The sequence below is a fragment of the Coptis chinensis genome, chromosome 6 (genome assembly GCF_015680905.1).
Source record: "Coptis chinensis isolate HL-2020 chromosome 6, ASM1568090v1, whole genome shotgun sequence".
Classification (NCBI taxonomy): Eukaryota; Viridiplantae; Streptophyta; class Magnoliopsida; order Ranunculales; family Ranunculaceae; genus Coptis; species Coptis chinensis.
Window position 1 is genome coordinate 98,756,671 of NC_141461.1, and position 18,600 is coordinate 98,775,270.

The 18,600-nt window shown below is 37.7% G+C and overlaps 2 protein-coding genes across 3 annotated transcripts; one reads left to right on the forward strand and one right to left on the reverse strand.

The window, feature by feature from the left end:
* Nucleotides 1–306: 306 nt before the first annotated feature.
* On the forward strand, nucleotides 307–3,852 carry LOC147496014 (soluble inorganic pyrophosphatase PPA1-like). Its single transcript, XM_086564801.1, has 9 exons — nucleotides 307–644; nucleotides 1,258–1,396; nucleotides 1,596–1,624; nucleotides 2,095–2,160; nucleotides 2,284–2,391; nucleotides 2,585–2,650; nucleotides 2,737–2,857; nucleotides 2,946–3,027; nucleotides 3,534–3,852. Exons 1-9 carry the CDS (start codon nucleotides 441–443, stop codon nucleotides 3,574–3,576), a joined length of 858 nt encoding a protein of 285 aa, XP_086420927.1. The 5' UTR covers nucleotides 307–440; the 3' UTR covers nucleotides 3,577–3,852.
* A 788-nt stretch (nucleotides 3,853–4,640) lies between these two features.
* On the reverse strand, nucleotides 4,641–18,101 carry DCL1 (dicer-like 1). 2 transcript variants are annotated; one of them, XR_015197922.1, is made up of 21 exons: nucleotides 16,566–18,101; nucleotides 16,339–16,452; nucleotides 13,997–14,207; nucleotides 12,925–13,319; nucleotides 12,603–12,834; nucleotides 11,819–11,991; nucleotides 11,575–11,697; nucleotides 11,309–11,469; nucleotides 10,593–10,826; nucleotides 10,327–10,477; nucleotides 10,049–10,231; nucleotides 8,908–9,069; nucleotides 8,731–8,826; nucleotides 8,018–8,640; nucleotides 7,531–7,631; nucleotides 7,236–7,435; nucleotides 6,366–7,132; nucleotides 6,215–6,270; nucleotides 5,967–6,131; nucleotides 5,469–5,839; nucleotides 4,641–5,378 (listed from the first exon to the last, which is right to left on the reverse strand). XR_015197922.1 is itself a non-coding variant. In XM_086564800.1 (20 exons), the coding sequence occupies exons 1-20, from the start codon at nucleotides 17,685–17,687 to the stop codon at nucleotides 5,177–5,179; spliced, it is 5,937 nt and encodes a 1,978-aa protein (XP_086420926.1). In that variant the 5' UTR covers nucleotides 17,688–18,101; the 3' UTR covers nucleotides 4,641–5,176. The 2 variants fall into 2 exon arrangements, 1 of the variants encoding a protein (XP_086420926.1); XM_086564800.1 differs by having other exon boundaries at nucleotides 6,215–7,132.
* Nucleotides 18,102–18,600: the final 499 nt, after the last annotated feature.

Here is an 18,600-nt window from a genome sequence, read left to right on the forward strand (position 1 = left end):
TTTATCGAAATGTTAGTCTCTCAAAACTATTCGATTCGAGTACAATCAACAAATGCTTCGCTTTGGAGATTGAAATATCATAGATTCATAGTGATGAGATACTGAGATTGGATTGGTTTAGATTCAGTTACCAAAAGAAAAGACTTTGATAGCTATATTTTCGGTAACTAAAAAGAAAACGGTGTTAATTGACTTAATTCTACGTTAAACAATCCCAATCCCAATCTAACGAGAATGGGTGCGCCCACACAAGTTCTCTGAATCCGGACTCTTAAATAAAACAATGTATAGTGCGACATCACATTTACAAAAGAATTTATATATAAACGTGGAAGCGAAGTAGAGAGATTGAAGGAGCATTTTTTTGACTTACGGAACATGCCCAAGACTTATTAGATATAATCGGCGCCTATGAGACTATTTCTTTGTTGAGTTTTAATATGATATACAAAAGTAAATGGTCTGAGATCAAGATTAGCATTCCACGTGTAATTGTTACCTACATGATCTGTCATGAATCCACGTGGTACCATATGTGTCCTCCACCATGCTTGCTATATATATTGATCACCTTGAGAAGAGTTCGGATCATTGTCTTGTTCTTTTTCATTCTAACAAATCAGATTTTCTTTATTGCTTTTAAGGTATTTTTCTTGCCACCTTGTGCTATTTTTTTTTCCATTTTGATTTAATTTAATTCTTATAGAAAAAGAGGTGCACAATGATCTTGATTGCATGTTATTATCATGCAGTTTAAGCATTTCAGATTTTGTTGTATAATTTGGATTCTTGACTGTCCATATGTGTATTAATAATGTGTCATGATTTCCCCATGGTACATGGCTCAAGTGAAATGGATCTATATATGATTCTAACCGGATGTAAGTTTTGTCCACTTGATTCAGTCAGCAATATTTTCGTTTCTCTGCTTTGAAATGATGCAATCTGTGTATGTAGACATTTAATAATCCCTGAATAGATCTTTGAGTAGAGCTGGATGTCCCAATTGTATTAGTGGTGTTCTATTTACTGATTGAGAAAGATCCGTGATAGAGTGCACATATAGGAATTCATATATCGAGATGGTAGGAAATGTTCCCTTCACTCGTTCAGAACCAAATCTACAATGTCTAGTTTGATGTTCGGGATTAAGTAGTCTAGGGGATAATCTCGAATGTCGTAGTTGTTTATTGCAGATCTGAAGAACTTCCTCCTTGACTATGACTTTAAATGATACATTTTTGTTATCTTTGACAGAAAATGAGTGACGAAGTAATCGAATATGCAAAAGAAGTTGCTCAGAAGAAAAGTCAAGTTCCACGTCTGAATGAGAGAATACTGTCATCTTTGTCAAGGAGATCTGTAGCTGCACATCCCTGGCATGATCTTGAAATTGGTACCTACTAAATGATTTAAGTTTATCATTCATTTTGAGTTTGTAAAAATGGCTAATTAGGAGCAGCCTATCATTTGGTCACCACTGCACGCCCCTGATAAAAAAACGGACTAACTTAATGTGTTTGTATTAATATGCTCGTTTGCATATAGAACTAACGCAGAGAAGTAATCATCTTTTTGTAACTCTTTATGTGCAGGGCCTGGTGCTCCTTCAGTTGTCAATGCGGTATGTTTCTACTCTTTTATCTTAGCCTACAACACATGCATTTTCTCTGATTTAAATTTACCCATGCATTTTCTCTAATTTAGATTTTGAGAGTGTACTAAATGCAAGCCTGTCAGCCATTACACTGAAAGAAAAAACTGGTCTTTGAAAGTTGAACCATGATTTCGTACCAGTTCTTTATGTGCGTGCATTAGAACTAAGATTAATTAGTATGATTCAAGAGCTTTTGTAGTCGTAGTAGGTTCTACCTCCAAATTTGTTCCGGAGAAGCTGCAAATACATTTAAAGTTTCTTTGATCTAGAATGGCAGCGAAGTTTTGATTACATATACGTTCAAAATTTTCTAAACTGACCAGCATAATTTTCCTAAAGTTGGAGTCCTACAAACAAAGCATTTGTCTATTTATCACAAACCAAAGCTCCATGTCGTCCTTTGTAATTCCATTGCTTATGTAACTCTTCTGGCACAGGTTGTTGAGATCAGCAAAGGAAGTAAGGTCAAATATGAGCTCGACAAGAAGACTGGGCTGATAAAAGTAAGTACTTTCATAGCATTGTGAAAGTGTTTCTTTTGTTTCTGAAGATTACCAACCAAATACCCTTCCCATCCTGCATACATATCTTTCTTACGCAATTCCTTACGATTTTTATCTCCGCAGGTTGACCGCATTCTGTATTCATCTGTGGTGTATCCTCATAATTATGGCTTCATTCCCCGTACCTTGTGTGAAGACAATGACCCTATGGATGTTTTGATCCTCATGCAGGTTAGTTCAGATCAACAACATTTGCTAAGGGTGAAAACACTAGTGAGATAAAATGCAGCATTAGACGACAGCAAGAGCTAATGCATGTTTCCAACCAAATATCTGGAATAAGGCTTAGGTGATACCTATAAAACTACTAAACTAACACGGTAGATCATTTTTGGTGTTCATTTCACTTTTATAATTTTGGCAGGAGCCAGTTCTTCCTGGTTGCTTTCTTCGAATCAGGGCAATTGGACTCATGCCAATGATTGATCAGGTATATTACCAAATTACTTCCAGTACTTCTTTATTGTGATGTGTTAGAATTTTGATTGACTTGTTTTCTTTTCCAACCAAAACAAGGGAGAGAAAGATGATAAGATTATTGCAGTCTGTGCCGATGATCCAGAATATAGGCACTATACTGACATCAAAGAGCTTGCCCCACACCGTTTGATGGAGATAAAACGCTTCTTTGAAGACTGTAATCTTCTATCTTTAAATTATTCTTTAGTTTGAAATCCTTAATGTTTTACTAAGAGGTGTATGTCTTCTTTACCAAAAAAATTCAGATAAGAAGAATGAAAACAAAGAGGTCGCAGTGGACGAATTCCTGCCTCCCAAGACTGCATATGATGCTATCCAGTACTCAATGTAAGACTTCAAACCGAGTTCTCCAACTTTATAGAAATCTCTTTAAACCATGTACTGAACTGTATCTGCTTGCAGGAGATTTCTAAGTTACACTAAGAATTTCTTCAAAAGATTCTAGGCGCCTTTGTCTTAGACTTATTAACATAGAGCATATCACAAGTTCCATTATAGAATTCAAACACATGCTATATATCCAGTATCACGCTTGCGCTCCAATACGAGGATTACGCAACGTGCTATAATTTAGAAAGTCCAGATATCGCTTTCTTCTATGAAGACTACACACTTCCTTGGTCCTTGATCTTCCTGTTTACCTCCCCCTCCAAGCTCTTATCAACCTCAAGTGGAAAAGGCAGCTTATAAATGCCAGTCTGGCCACAAACAGCTAGCCTTAGAACTGAGTAACTGACCATGGTCCATTTCATCTTTGGAGGAAAAGATATCATAATAATGCTAATTAAACCTTGTTTATTCATATTGATCCTCTTATTTTCTTTGTGGTGCAGGGACCTTTATGCTGAATATATTTTGCATAGCTTGAGGCGATAGACAGGACAGATTCTATTTCAATCAATAATTCATGATATCAACAATAACATGAGGAGGCCCTCCTATGATTTTTGAATCAAAATGCAACACAAGTATATTATTGTATTGTATTAAGACTTGGACTAGAGCTTCCGGGGAAAAACCAGAGCTTCAAGTTGGTGCTTTCTTGTGAATGCAACAATGCATAGTTATTTATATCATTTTCTCATAATTATGCAATCTGTATATTCCATGTGCCAGATTTTCAATAAAAGAAATTCTAATTGGCAATTAAAACATAAGTTTCAATCATTCACTCATTCCATGGTTTCAGTTTACCGACCAAGTTGCACTTCCAGTTGTGATGTTACATTTTCAGGTTATGGTTTTCAACTTTCTGCCAAGTTGCACCCTTGTCTATGGTTCTATGCTTGAGTGGATTAAAGAATGAGGCTTGTCTGTATAAAGAAGAACAAGGAAAACTGAAGTATAATGTAGTAATATATTACTAAAAGAAGAACAAGAGGACTGAAGAAGACACCTTGGATTTGCAGATCGGTTTAGACATTTATGTATACACAAGCAATGGGTGGTAAAAGAGTGTTGGCTAAGAGCATCTTCCCAACCACTTCAAAATTGTTTACAATGGTAGAAAAATGTTAATGGAAAATGCAGCATTGAAGTTTATCTTTTATAAAATCAGAAAAAATTAAATGACGATGACAACGAAAATTATAATGAGTGGTGGTGTGTTTGAAGAAAGATGTATTATCTCACACTAGTGGCTGGGCCTCTGTGCATTCAAGGCGTTTACGGTATATGTTTAGATAGTGTAGTTTTGACCAAAGACCGTGCTAACCAGTTAGTAGGTGTTCGGTGTTCCCAGACTAAAAACTAACAAAAAGACGCAAAGTAACTAACAGTTCTACAATTTCAAAACTGAACGGGCTTTACCTGTACTTGCATCTTTTGGGAAGGAATATAGAGGTACACTTGTCAACACCTTGAAAGTATTCTACCTCAAAGCCACTCCTATTCTAGCTCAAATTAACATTGGAATTTTTATAGGCAAAGAAGCAAAACCACAGTACAAAATCCATCCACACATAATTTAACTTTGAAACAGCAAAAGTTTAAGATTACCATGTTCTAAGAACCAAAAATAAGAAACGAAGGAGGAAACTTTTCTAACTAAACTAGTATCTCTTTTCACCCATTTCTTTGGAGCGTACTTTCTATTTTCTTTTGAATTTGAGCATAAGTAGTAGCACATCATACTTCTCTGGTACACTAGATTACCTTTCATACACAATACACAGTACAAGGGAAAAACTCAGGCATTTTGAGCATAAATAACCTGGCATTTAGGCCCTTATGGAGAGCCTTCTTAAGCCAAATCCAATTTTGGTTTGCCAACTATCCATTTCAAACTTCGGCTTTATTATGAGTTGCAGATCCTACTCTGGTCTGGAGACGGGAATACCCCAAGAATAGCAGGTCCAAGTCCAGTAGAATGGATCCTTATTTTCTACACGTTGTAGTCAGCCAGAGATATAAACGGAACTTAAGGTGGATCACGTACCAATTCCGTGTGTAGGCTGTAATAAACAAGAATAATTGTTTATGCGGACCCGTTGGATGCCAAATTTCCATACCATCCATTTAGAAGCTCCAAAAGAAGAACTGCAGCAGAGTCTTTCGCTTTCTTAACACTGGGCATTGGCTCCCCAATGCAATCATCTGTCCATCCTTTGTCAGTAGTATTTACACGTACAGAGTATGTAAACCTCTTTGCATGTGCAGGGCCACCTTCATATACACACCTTAAGAAGCCAAAACATGACTGTGAGATGTTATGTTATATCAACCTAAATTTTACATAACAAGAATACTCAAAAACATAGTAATGATACCTGTACTGTGGCATCGGCCACTGCTTCCTCAAGCAGATGTCATTCAAGGTCTGTCTAGTTAACGTGTGACTGCCATTTTTTTTCTTCCCATTCTCCTCACTTTTTTCCTTGGCTTCAGCTCTCTCCTTCTCTTTCAAAACAACAAGTGCATTTCTCGCTGCTAATTTCTGAGCCATTTTCTTTTGTGGGTTTTGAGCACTCCCAATCTGAAGACCATCAATGTAAACCTCCACTGTGGCAAGATTGCCATTTCGAGTGGCTTTGTATTCCAAGCCTTCAGCCTGCTGTTGGCATCGTTCTTGAAGCTCCCTCACTGGATGCATCGGAAGTGTTTCGGGAGTAACCATTGGCTGCAAAAGCGGTTGAAATACCTGCAGATTCAACAAACAATAACGACTTCAAGTCAAGACTTTGCTGAGACATAACCAGCCACACAATTCAATAACTGAAGTTGCCCAATCTTTTCCAAAATTAACAAGCCTTCAGTAGGAATTTTACCCGCCAGACAACAGCAGTATTACGACCACTGTCAAGAAAAATTGCGCCAGCAATGGATTCAAAAATGTCTCCAAGTACTTTAGGTGCTTTGCAATCTCCCAAACCAAAGGAATTAAACCCTGGTTTCAACAATTCATCCCGAACTTCCTTTACAAACTCTCGAATCTGAAAAACTCAGCATATTAAGACTGGACCCCACTTATGAAAAAGACAGAATCTACTAAGCAGAGAGAGAAAGAGAGATGAACCTGTGCTTCGAGGGCACTTGATCCATGCCTTAGGTGGACATGAAGCTTGTGCTTAACTGCGACACGAGCAAAGTTTTCATTGTTTACAGCAGCCGCTCTCAAGTCAGTCAAGCGACCAGGAGGTAGATCTGTGTACGTAAAGAACAGGTACCTTGTAATTAGATGATCCAAGACAGCGTCACCGACAAACTCCAGTCGTTGGTAACAGGAAACTCCAGATGAAGGCCGTGAAGCATGAGTAATAGCTTCCACCAACAAACCCCTATCTCTGAACTTTATATTCAAGGCACTTTCCAGAGCATCAAAGTTAACACTCCTCAATATGCTCTCTGGGACATTGCATGGCTTGTTTGTACGTTCTATCTCTTTAGGATCAAACTCCACCTGAATTCCAATCCAATTCATGAGGTGGTGTGCAGCATTCTTCCCCCCTTCAACATAATAAACACCGATTAAGGCTTCAACAACATCTGCAAGTGTCTTGCTAGATAGAACCCTATAGCAACTCAAATCACTCTCAACCTCCCCATCTTCCATATCGTATTCGTCTCCATCATCACGGAGACCCTTTTCTGATTCTGTCTCAGCAGAGCGGCCTCCCTCACCAAATATGAATGTGTCTGCGTCCTTAGTATCTTCATCAAAAACAGGAAGTACTCCGGGAGCAGCCCATCTAGATGGAGCAAATCGATCGGCTTGGATAAATGATTGAAGTCTTTTGTTCAGAGCAAACTGATACAGGACCATGTTACTCACCATTTGTTGCCTCATTCTTGTAAGTTGACCCTCGTGTTTTTGGGGGTATTTAAGAAAAAGAAATCTACTAACAACCCACTTCAGGTAAGCATCCCCAAGTAACTCTGCTCTTTCATAGCAGAACGTCTCTTGACACGATGCAGCAGTCAAGGCTTCTAAAATCTGCAACAGGAAGAGCATACTCAGATGTGAAGAGAAACTAACGCTAACAAATAAACACAACGAGCACAAGACAAAACAAATATATTTGTTGTTTAAAATATACCTTGAAAGCAGGTAGAGGATAATTAATTATGTCCTTGAGCTGAACAGCAAGAAGCATACTTTCAACCCTCCTCATGATTGAAGGCAATCTCTGAGCACCTCGAACAAGTGAACCCGGAAGAGGATGAATAAAACATAACTCGGGAGGGAGGAAAACATAGTATGTTTTGTCAAGAGCGTCTTCAGATTCAGCTTCCTGATCTACACCAACAAAATTTGCGGCAAGTGGTCTCAGAAAAATAATTGCTGGAGATATGTGAAACACTTAAAAGCAATGTATAATTTTAAAGGCATACCTTCCGGATTCTCAAACCGAGGGGAGAGGAGGTTCTTGCAGTATGATACACCACGACCTCTTATAAGAGGCTGTTTCTTGTAGATCAGTTTCACGCCATATCTATTAGATAATATATGAGAAATGTATAAGCAAAAGCACCAGTTTGTCACACATGAAGAAGCAAAAATAACTCCAATCTACAAAAAAACTCAAGGCCCCATGTAGTTAATAGCTTCCTCAATAGATTGGAATTAGATTTTCTCTGTCTTCATGTACAACATTCCAGGTGCAATGTGCATCATCCATTCCTCACAATAAAACAATCAAAGATCAGAACCAGCATTCAACAATGTAGTGGCAGAAGACGATTAACAAAAATAAATAATCAAATAATTTAGATAAAAAGAAAATATGTCTCTTGGTGTGCTATAAAGAATAAAATAGACTGTCCATTATCATTAGGTTAATTGGCTCTACACAATGTGGAAAGGAGATCTGGACCATACTTTTGCATGTAGTAATCAGCATAGGAACTGTACTCCAAAGGGCCTAAGTATCCCTCCTTCCTCGGAAATGAATTCTCCGAATTCATATCATACTGAACAGAATCCACGTAGAATCTTTTTCCAGAGTGAGCTGCAGTCACAATCCTCCCAACCAGATTTTCCGTGTCAATGCAGGAATCAGCCATAAGCAATTTGCCTTCAGCCACATCATTTTGATTATTAACTGTATCCCTACTGGGAATCAGTCCAGAAGCTTTTACAACATCAAACTGTGCAACAGCTCCTCTAATACCATATGTCGGGTGGGATTTCTGTCCGGAAGTCATGCCGTTACGCAACTTTGCAAATCCATACTCCCTTCGGTCTCCACCAAGAGTCCGCTCATTTGTACCAAGGTAAACATCCGGACGCGCCCTCTGAAGTGGATTGTTCCATCCATCGGTCGCTATAATATTTTCAACCAGACTCCAATCAATTTCCTTTATCGGATCTACACACTTATGATCAACCACAGGGACAAATAAATATGCTTTTGCAGGATCCCAAGGAGTGCTGGAAGGATCAACGTCCACATCCAGCACGATGCTCATGAGTCTCACATGAAAGCTTTTCAACGAGACCAGCTGTACAAAGAGAAAATTTTCCAAGTTAAACCAACATTAACCGAAAGTTTGGCAAAAGTTCTACAATTAGGAGTTAAAGAGAACATCAACCTGAGCCTCTGTAATATTTATTGTTCCCTGGAAGACGAGAGATGCCTTTGTTATCATGGTTCTAGCAACAAAGAGATCCATCGACATCGATAAAACCTAACAACCCAGATTAATTATAAATGTAGTGAGTGATAATGATGCCCAAACTGCAGGAGTTATAAAGACAATCAAGAATACCTCTGCATCCAGCTCATTCCCAAAAAGTATAGCAAAATGTGAAACTTGGGTCAAGAACACATCTTTTGAAGAGCCGATATTCTCACATTTTACAGCATACATATGCAAACGAATTGACTCAGAACTGCGGCAACTATCTTTACCCAACAAAATCCATTCTCCCTGGAAGGTCATAAACAAGCTGAGAAACTATAGAAGTATATCATAAAAAAATTTGGTTTCACTTCAAAACTGACACATAACTGATTGAATTTGACACTAAAAAGTGCTCTTACACCAGCCATTATAGAACATAGCTTCTGTGATGATAATTTTTCTACCGACTACTTGTTTTTCTTTTTTGCAAATTCATACTACATTCTGGCATCTTTCAACCAAGTCTATCAATTACAAAAGTAAAGAGTTGATAGTTATGCAGATATTTATAACCATAAAAATGGCACAACATAAGTAGTACTTGCCAATATGTTTAGCCAACCTACTACATAACAACCTAAATGCAAGCGACGAGATTAACATAATTTAACATATATCACAAAATGAATGACTTTTTCGCTCTATAAGAAACATACTGCTGTATCTTATGTCAAGCACTAACATAAAGCAAGAAAGAATGAGCTATACACCTATTGTTTATTTGATTATTTCGTACTTATAGAAAACGTTTTTTCTTTTAAAAAGATTAGTGAAGAGAGGAAGGAATATAAAGGGAAGCTAAAGTCAACCTGCAATGTTAGGCTTTCCAAGCACAAAACAAAATAAGACTCAAATTCAGTTCTCAATGACCCATCGAGCTCATGTCTAATCTATGACTTCGGCATATCCTGCAGACATACGTGCAAGGGTCCAAAAAATTCATGTGACAGTACGTGGTACGAACACATGGAACAGGTTTTACTGACCAACATCTGACAGTATGGTAAAATGTAAGGTTTGAAAAGTCTCAGTCAATGTCATACAAGATTATCCCAGAAGTCATCAAACGTAGTGCATGTGCATCCTTCTACATTGGTTTCTCTAATTAGAGATAAAGCCATTTTAGTTATTGAATGCTACCTAGTTTTTCGGCTTCTACATATCATTCCAAGAGAACATGGAGTTGCTAACGATCCTAACATGAAAAAAGTTTATAGGAACTGACCCGGAGAATGTCAGCAACACCTTCAGGATAAAATTCTCTATGTCTTGCAGTTCCAGGAAGTGGTTCTCCTTCATCATTCTGATCCACCTTTTCTCCTTCTTGACCACTTCCCTTGTCTGGCAAGAGCATGTCAGTAAATGCTCCCATCTCATGAAGCTTCTTGCAAGCAGCCAAACAGACGGCCTACACAATGAACACATATAAAGGGTGATGCTTTTTCGTATATTACGAAGATCTCTAAGAACAAACTGATTAGATTTGACACCATATCAACATGCCTGTTGTGCAAGGCGCATTGAACTGCATACAGGACCCACGAGCTTTTCGAATGGTGCGTTGCAAGGGAGTTGAAGCTTACATGAGTATTCTGTGGAACCCCCTGGCTTTTCATGTCTTTCCATAATAAACTCGGGACGAAGGATAGAATACCTTGTAAGGGATGCAGAAAAATTGAGTTACAACAGCAAGTTCACTGATAGTCATCAATCTAAGCTCTCAGAAAAACAAAGATTTGTATTCACTATTACAGAAATTGAAAGCACACCTGTCACTAGGCAGTTGAGAACAATAAAAGTGGAGGAGACCCACTGCAGAATTTAAGCTTACAGTTGCCCCAGTTGACTTCACCTGGTACACTGAACCCGGTGTTGTATCCACTGAAGTTAGCCTTGAAGTACCTTTAAGATGGCTAAGGTCAGTTCTTACTATTGCTTCCTGTCTTAAAGTTGACTCACTATTCCGTGCATTTTGTAGAAAGGTTTCATCAGACAAATTTCCTCTGGAAATAACATGAAAAGAACGGTCGGGTCAATTACTCTTTTTATTTTATTTTTCATTTTCTTTTAAGAAAACTTCATTGCCTTTAAGAGGCGTGAAGTACAACAAACAATAATAGAGAAACTAACTAAAGTTGAGGTGGACATAACAATTGCCTTTCCACCCTGCCCCCAGGCACGAGTGAGAGACAGTCAGTCGAGTAACTCATGTACATAACAAAGACAAGGTACATATGGGCCTAAGACAATGCAAACATCTTCTCAACATAACAGAACGTCAACCTACAATGAGGTCTTTGAACGTCAACCCTTTCCATGTATCACTTATCACCGACCAATACGACAAGCAGGCCTGATTTCAACCTCAACTCCATCATAATGTGGCATTCAGACTGACATTTACTTCAAAACTATAGACGAATAACTGTAGCATAAATGGAAAGTTAACAAGTAAGTGCTAGTACGATTGGATACATGATAATACCTCTCAACCATCAATATGTAATCAGACCCCGGCATCCTTGCACGGCTCCTGGACTGAATATAGGCCAAGACAGTCTTTGCAAGGTCAAAACGAATGACAACATTGCATTGCCTGATATCCAGGCCTTCTTCTGCAACACTCGTAGCTACAAGTAAAGTCACCTGTAATCCCCACAATGGCGAAAGAGGAAAAATCCCTTTAGTAATGGAAGAACAAAAGTAGTATTTTATTACAAAATTAAGGAAACCACTGCTTCTAAAACTCACGCGTCCATCGCGAAATTTGGCTAATGAGTCCTGCATTTGGGATGCCCGCATTTCCTGACTATTGTTGTGTCCAATTAAACTCGCACACTTGATGAAATTCAAAGACGGAAGCTCCGCAAAAACCTGCTTAATAGACAGAAATAAATCTGTGGTATGAAAACTTGTAGCAGGAGGATTCCAAGGAAACAAGAATAATAAATTAGAACTGGTGAAATTTCACAAGTCAGAAGTGAAATTTTTTTACCTTCGGAAGAACCAGAGCAGCAACTACTCTCTCCACAAAGACAATTGCACGGAAATCTTCCATTTGTTGATACTTGAGAAGTATTTTTATCAATGACTGCACTTTCGGGGTCACCTTTCCATCAGCTACAGCTGCTCCTATTACCACATCCACATGCTCTCCACCAGAAACAACTATGTAAAGCAAAAGCATGTCAAAATATGAAGAACAAAAAAGATCAGATCACCCATGAAAATTATACATATTAAGGGAATAAAGATCTAATAATGTTTAAGTCGAGATATGAGAACAGCTACCAAGTGAGATTCTTTGATTGTAAGGCTGCTTAGTGCAAAGCAATTAGTAAAAACATTCTGGCAAATCATTAATTAGTTGAGTGTAAACTATACATGATTCACAAGGCTTTTATACCTCGTATTATATGTATCACTAGAATATCCTCAGTATTCACTATGATAACGAAATCAAATCAACACTACAACAAAATAGAAGGGGAGAAAAAACACTAAAAGTTGCATCAAGCATCAACAAACAACACCCCAGAACTTAATTACTAGTAGACAAAATCTTGTTTTCAAATTTGGTTCATCAAGTAATCTTATAATGCAGTTAAACACCAATTACAAACTTATTTTTTCAATTCTGGACAATATACAATTTGCAGGACGATTTGAGAAATGAATAACATGGACTTGTGTCATTACCAGATTGAACTGGAGCATGCACCATAACCAATACAAACTATATTAGTAAATATAAATAAGGACCGGCAAGCAAGCCTCACCGTGACTGTCAGGTAGCTCGCCCTCCTCAATCTCATCAACAACACCATCCCTTTGATCAATGCCATTCTCCACTTCTATATGATTCACGTCTTTACCAGAGACAGCTCCCTCAGACAACTGGCATTGTAGTAAAGATACAACTTTCTTTAAGTATGATTCCTGAAACTTGGCATCAAGCTGGTAGTTTGCCCTTTCATCGTTTTGTAAGGCTGTTAAAAATGAGTGTGCAACCTAGCACACACACACACAGATGCGAAATTACTCTTAGAATAGTTCATACTGAGACATTTAACAATAAAGAATCAAGTGTCCCTAGGATACCTGATAAGCGCACCACTGACCCAGTTCACTTAAAGCATAGTTTATGGCTCTCAGTTTTTGAATTAGATTAGCAGCTCCGTCACTTTCTGTTCTTTCCGAAACACCATAAACAAGGCGTAGCTCTTCTTTAGATCCAGCATCTCTAGCCCCCATAAATTGCCATTTACTTCTTCTAGAACTCAATTGTGCAGCTTCTTCAACTTCCTTTTCCATTTGTTTTAACTGTTCGTGCAGGGACCACAAACTAGCTGCTTTGTCATATTCAACCACAACTTCAGAAGGCGTTGGAACATGCTTCTCCAGCTCTTTACGATCTTTTATTGTACAAACAATAGAATCTAATTTACTTTCAAGATTCCGAATCTTTATAGCACAATCCTCTTGGCTAGAAACACCTGTTGGAGACGGAACCAGAGAACCATAAGCTCCACACTGTGAAAGGATGGACACATACAAAAGGAACTATGAAAGGGAAGAACAAAAATTACAACTATAGATTCTGATAGATGATAGAGTAATCTGAACTTTGTCTGCTTCCCCAATGTTATTGGTCATAAGGACCTACATAACATGGACACTTCAAATTCTTAGAAAAATTGTGTCTGCCACACGGACACTCATGTCGGACACACAAACACATTATGCATTTAGGCTTTCAAAGTTCAAACTACTGCTTCTTTTAAACCCTAAATTACTAAGAACATAATCAATTAACATAGTTACAACTCCATGATATGTCAATTTCATAGTGATTTATTTGTAAGGAGGCGCTTTGTAAGGTCTTGGCTCTTGAGCCCAAGAATTAGTTGTGTAACCAAAGAATAGAATAGTTTTCTTTTAATTAGTTGTGTCCCCATGTCGGACACTCCGTATCTGTGTCAGTCTCTGACACACGTACCTTGTAAACGTGACTTATAGATAAAAGCTAATAGATTCGTTTTCTTGAAAAACCTTAAGTGGCCAATTAAGTTTGTGAGAAAACATCCTAAACTCGCTAAAGCAACCTGAACCCAAAAAACAAACATATACATAAGTTTAGTATAATAAAAGAATGCTAGCAATCACTACGAACCCTTCATGTTTACTGGAGAAGCTGTCATTCCAAATATAGCTGGTCTCTTCTCCTTTTGAGTTGTATGATAAAACTCAGACATCACTAATGAATATGGATGTTTCTTCACAGCATGATGGCACTCGTCAAGAATGAGTAGATCAATCGCTTCCATTTTTATTATGCTATGTCTGAGAATGTTCAGTAGAATTTGAGCAGTCATTACCAAAACCTGCAATTTAAGAAGGCGGTCAGAATTAACTAATTAAACATGAGAAGATTAAGTATAGCGAAATAATCCATAAGTACATCATATAATCCATGTCATAACATAAGGATATAAGGACTTGAAATATCATCTATTATGAGTCTTAAGAGTTCTTTATTTGCATTTGGGTGTTGCCACGATTTATGTGGACTGTGGGTGGATTAGCGTGTAGGAAAATTTCTATCAGTGGGTCCACAAATAACCATCTTTTAGGATTTTAACTAAGCACCAAGGTTCAGTGAGGCTATGTCACCACTCACCACCGGGACGCATTAGGCCAAAGGCCAATCCATTTTTCACTTCTTCCACTTTACACTTCTTAATGTAAATTTTAATTGGCGGAAGCCACAATTAAATAAATCTACAATGAATATAATGAAGAACCCTTAGTTCCTGAAGAAAAAAAAAACCTAGAAGTTTCTCCTTTATTTCTAATATCTCATAAGTTCATTAGCATCAACTCTAACCTAAACAATAAAAATAATGGGGACGCCTATTGCTTGTGCCCTTGGGCTCGTCTAACTCACTGTCCACATTACATTTCCCAAATTATCCCCCTCCCCACTCTCCTATATATCGTGACCAACCTGAATGGGAAAGGTTTGAGTGATCAAATCTGAAATTAGAGGCTCTCAAGGCCTACTTTCCTTTTTAGAAGATTTAGTAATTGAGAGCTCCATCTCTTCCAATTCGATTTTCATCACTTCTTACAGCCTTTTTTCTTTCTTTTTGCGATCCATAACAAGATAAATTTAATTAGATCGGAGAAAGAAGGTAAAGATAACCTACAAGTACAAAGTAACACTAACTAACAAAAATAGCCCAAAAGAGAATCACATCAAATGTAGGTCACTTCTCGCTTGACAGTGTTACGTGTAATTTTACGACAATCAATAATGCTTTTTTTAAGCAATATTCATATTTTGTTTCTAAATGTGTGACAATCAATAATGCTTTCTGAGATACTAATACTCGGAGGTTTTTTAGACATAGACCCCCAATTGGGTGGTCATTTGATATAGACCCCCAATTTTCCAGACATTTGTTTTGCACCCCCAATCTCACTGGTTGACTGGGTCAACTTTCAGTCAATGCAGGTTGACCATCAGCTTATTGTTGGGTTTTCTTGTGAAGACCTAAATGCCCTTGGACACGCGATGCGAAGTAAGATGCAACTAAAACATACACTACTGAGATTAACAGAGATTTAAAGTAGTTAGTTTTATCTTCCTCAATATAAACAAAACCTATCACAGGGTTCTTTTTTTATTAGGTGGGTTCTTTGGTTTCTGTGGCTTGTTCTTGGAGAAGTTTTTTTTCATGAAGCTAGTTGGAAACAAATTTCGTGTATTGATTTCGTGTTGTTCGGTATTCTTGGAGTGCCAATTTCGTGATGTTTAAATCTGGTTTTGGTTATGTTTGGTTTGAAGTTGGGTTCGCCATCATGGTGGTTATGTTGGAGGTCTGATTTTCGTTTTATTGTGTGGATATGTTGCGACTTGTGGATGCTAGATATTGGGGTTTCGATTTCGAGTGTTCTTGTGTGTTCAATGGCTGATAATAATAATGGTGATTTCAGATCTGATGAAAATGGGTAGAGAAGAAACCGTATGGTTGGTTTGAACCAAACCCAATTGTGACTGAAATGGGTGTCGGGCTTGTGTTGTGTTTGGGACTTTACAGAATTCATGCACAGGCGTACGGCTACACACCACTGCACAGTTGCACCACTTTCCATTAAAGTATAATAATAAAATAACAACTACACCAGTCAGGCAGTCAGGGGCATTTTCGGTATTAAAACCTCGTAAGGGTACTTTGGTCACGAAATAAAAGGCTACCACTTGACCCAGTTGACCAGTTACAATAGGGGTGCAAAACAAATATCTGAAAATTTGGGGGTCTCTGTCTAAAAAACCCAATACTCATATTAGGCCAGATTGATATTCCAGTCTGAACCAACCAAAAAAATATATATATATATTCCAGTCTGATAGAAAAGGATTCGGGAAATAAAATTTATCAGATTCAGAATTTAGTGTACGGAAAATTTAGCTAAAAATACACGCCTAATAGAAACGTAAAATTAGGATACCTGTTTTGATTCGAACTCGCGCTGCCATCTACGAGCATCCCAGAAATCTTGACCCATTTCACCACAATAATGTCCTACTTTGTACCCAGTTCCCTCACGAATAACTTCCGCTTGCTGGAAAATTAAGAGTGCAATACAGTCAACTTAGTGTTAAAAAAGGCACCAACTTACGAACTTAAATTTCTAAAATTTAAGAGGGGGGAATAGAATTGCTAAACATATCTTACCTGATAGACCAGGGGAACCTTAGGCACCAGAAATATAGCCAACACTTTCCTATTTTCACTAAGCAACTCTCTGTAAACGCTTTTTATGAGAAGAACTGCTATGAGTGTTTTACCAGCTCCTGTTTCCAGAAAGGCAATGGTATTCTTCTTCTTTGCCTGCTCAAGAACATCCAACTGATATTTCCGGGCTAGCTCTTCCACTGGTTTCTCTTTCTTCTCATCAGTTTTCTTTTCAGGGGTCGCAACTCGTTCCAAGTTTTCTTCCTTCACTCTTTTTTCCTCTCTTTCATGATCAACCTCCCATGACCCAACACGGTAAGTAAGCTTCCCTGATTTATCCCTCTCCCAATAACCCTTTCTTTCTCTTTCTCTGGTATCCGAATCTCTAGTATCTCTCCTATCGCTGCTGCTGTAACGTCCTCTTTTACTACTACTGTCCCTATCCCTCCTATCTTTTTCTTCATAACCACAAGATCTCTTCCTACAAGACTGGTCCCTAGAATAACTGTCCCTACTTCCTGAATAACTCCTCCTCTCATTGTAATCACTAACACGAGTCCTTTTGCTGCTTCTATCCACACCGTTGGCACCTCTATCTCTCTTAACCTCATTACTCCGCTCATCACGCTTACGCACTCCATTACCAGTTCTAGAAACTTCCCGCCCATTATTTGACAACCCCTTATCGACATCACCACCCTCACAATGTTTGACAATCAAGTTTTTATCGCCACCATTAACTTCACATTGTCCATTAATCTTACCACTATCTCCATTCTGATCAATTTTCAACACATTATTCTCCACCCCCTCGACAGAATTCCCCACAAACCCATTCCCAGACTGATTAACAACACTAGCATTTTCTCCACCCTCAGCACTAACAATCAAAGAGCCGCCATTTTTAATATTTTCAAGTATACTATCAATCCCACCAAAAAAATCAACAACTTGATCATTATTATTATTACTATTATCATCATCAAGTAGTAATTCAGACCCAACAGACTCAAAACCAATAAAATTATTCAATATCTCATCTGATACATCTTCACAAGCATCTAACCAATATGAAGTTGAACCATTAGTCTTACCTTGAACAGAAACCTTGTTTTCCTCCATTCTTCACCTATAAAGATTGGATTTTTAACTTAAAAAACATTAAATTAAACAACTTACAGTGATGGAGAAGAGAGAGAGAGAGAGTTGTTGGGCTTTTTGAGATTCGACGGTTTATCAACGCAACTCTCTCTCTCTCTCGTTCCCAGTCTGGGTCTCTTTTCTCTTTCTTTATTTGGTTCTGTTTTTGCAAAAGTTTGTGTTTTTTTTTCACTTGACTCTGGGAAATAGACAGGCACTCATTCTCTCTCCCTCTTTCTCTAGTTTCACACTCTTTTGTTTTGTTTGTCTGTTTGAACAAGCAAAGTGTAACAAAAAAGCTTGTGATTAGTTGGGTTAGTTAATATATGGGAGAAGATTTGTAACTGTAATGAGATTTGGTTGTACTTAAAAGTTGATTAGTTTGTTATAATGTGGTTGATTAACAATTAATCAAGCTCTTGATGATATTTTAACACATATTCAAATACTTTTGATATTATTCCATTTTATATCTTCCTACTCTAGAATCAACAAATTCGACTGTGCATTGTTCACAAAATTTACAATAATTTCCACAAACACAAATTTCAATTTCACAAAACAATTTATCTTTTTCCGGTTTATTAGTTTTGTAAAGAAAAGTATGTGGTTTTGTTGCTTCTCCCTCCATTAAGTACAATTAAGAGAAACTAATACAATTTGAAGTTGTTGATGTTATTATGCTTAGAGTATCCAAGTTCCCCCTAGGTGGAGCAATGATAGGTAGTTAAAGCACAAATACTCCATCCACAACCACGATGGAGTAGACATAATTTGGATTTAGGGTGTGTTTAGAAGTTTTCCTTTGGAATTGGAATTGGAATTGAAAATATAATTCCAAGACTTGCAATTTCAAGTAATTAAAATTCCTATGTTTGGTTGCACAAAGGAATTC

Bases quoted from the DNA above. Each gene is read 5' to 3' on its own strand.
- LOC147496014 (XM_086564801.1), top strand. From the start codon at position 441: ATGATATACAAAAGTAAATGGTCTGAGATCAAGATTAGCATTCCACGT. The intron at 1,397-1,595 runs GTACCTACTAAA...CTTTATGTGCAG, and splicing joins CTGGCATGATCTTGAAATTG to GGCCTGGTGCTCCTTCAGTT. The intron at 2,392-2,584 runs GTTAGTTCAGAT...TAATTTTGGCAG, and splicing joins ATGTTTTGATCCTCATGCAG to GAGCCAGTTCTTCCTGGTTG.
- DCL1 (XM_086564800.1), bottom strand. From the start codon at position 17,687: ATGGAGGAAAACAAGGTTTCTGTTCAAGGTAAGACTAATGGTTCAACT. The intron at 10,478-10,592 runs GTGTGCTTTCAA...ATCCCTTACAAG, and splicing joins TCTCAACTGCCTAGTGACAG to GTATTCTATCCTTCGTCCCG. The intron at 7,133-7,235 runs GTATATTTTAAA...TTCCTGTTGCAG, and splicing joins ATCCTCTACCTGCTTTCAAG to ATTTTAGAAGCCTTGACTGC.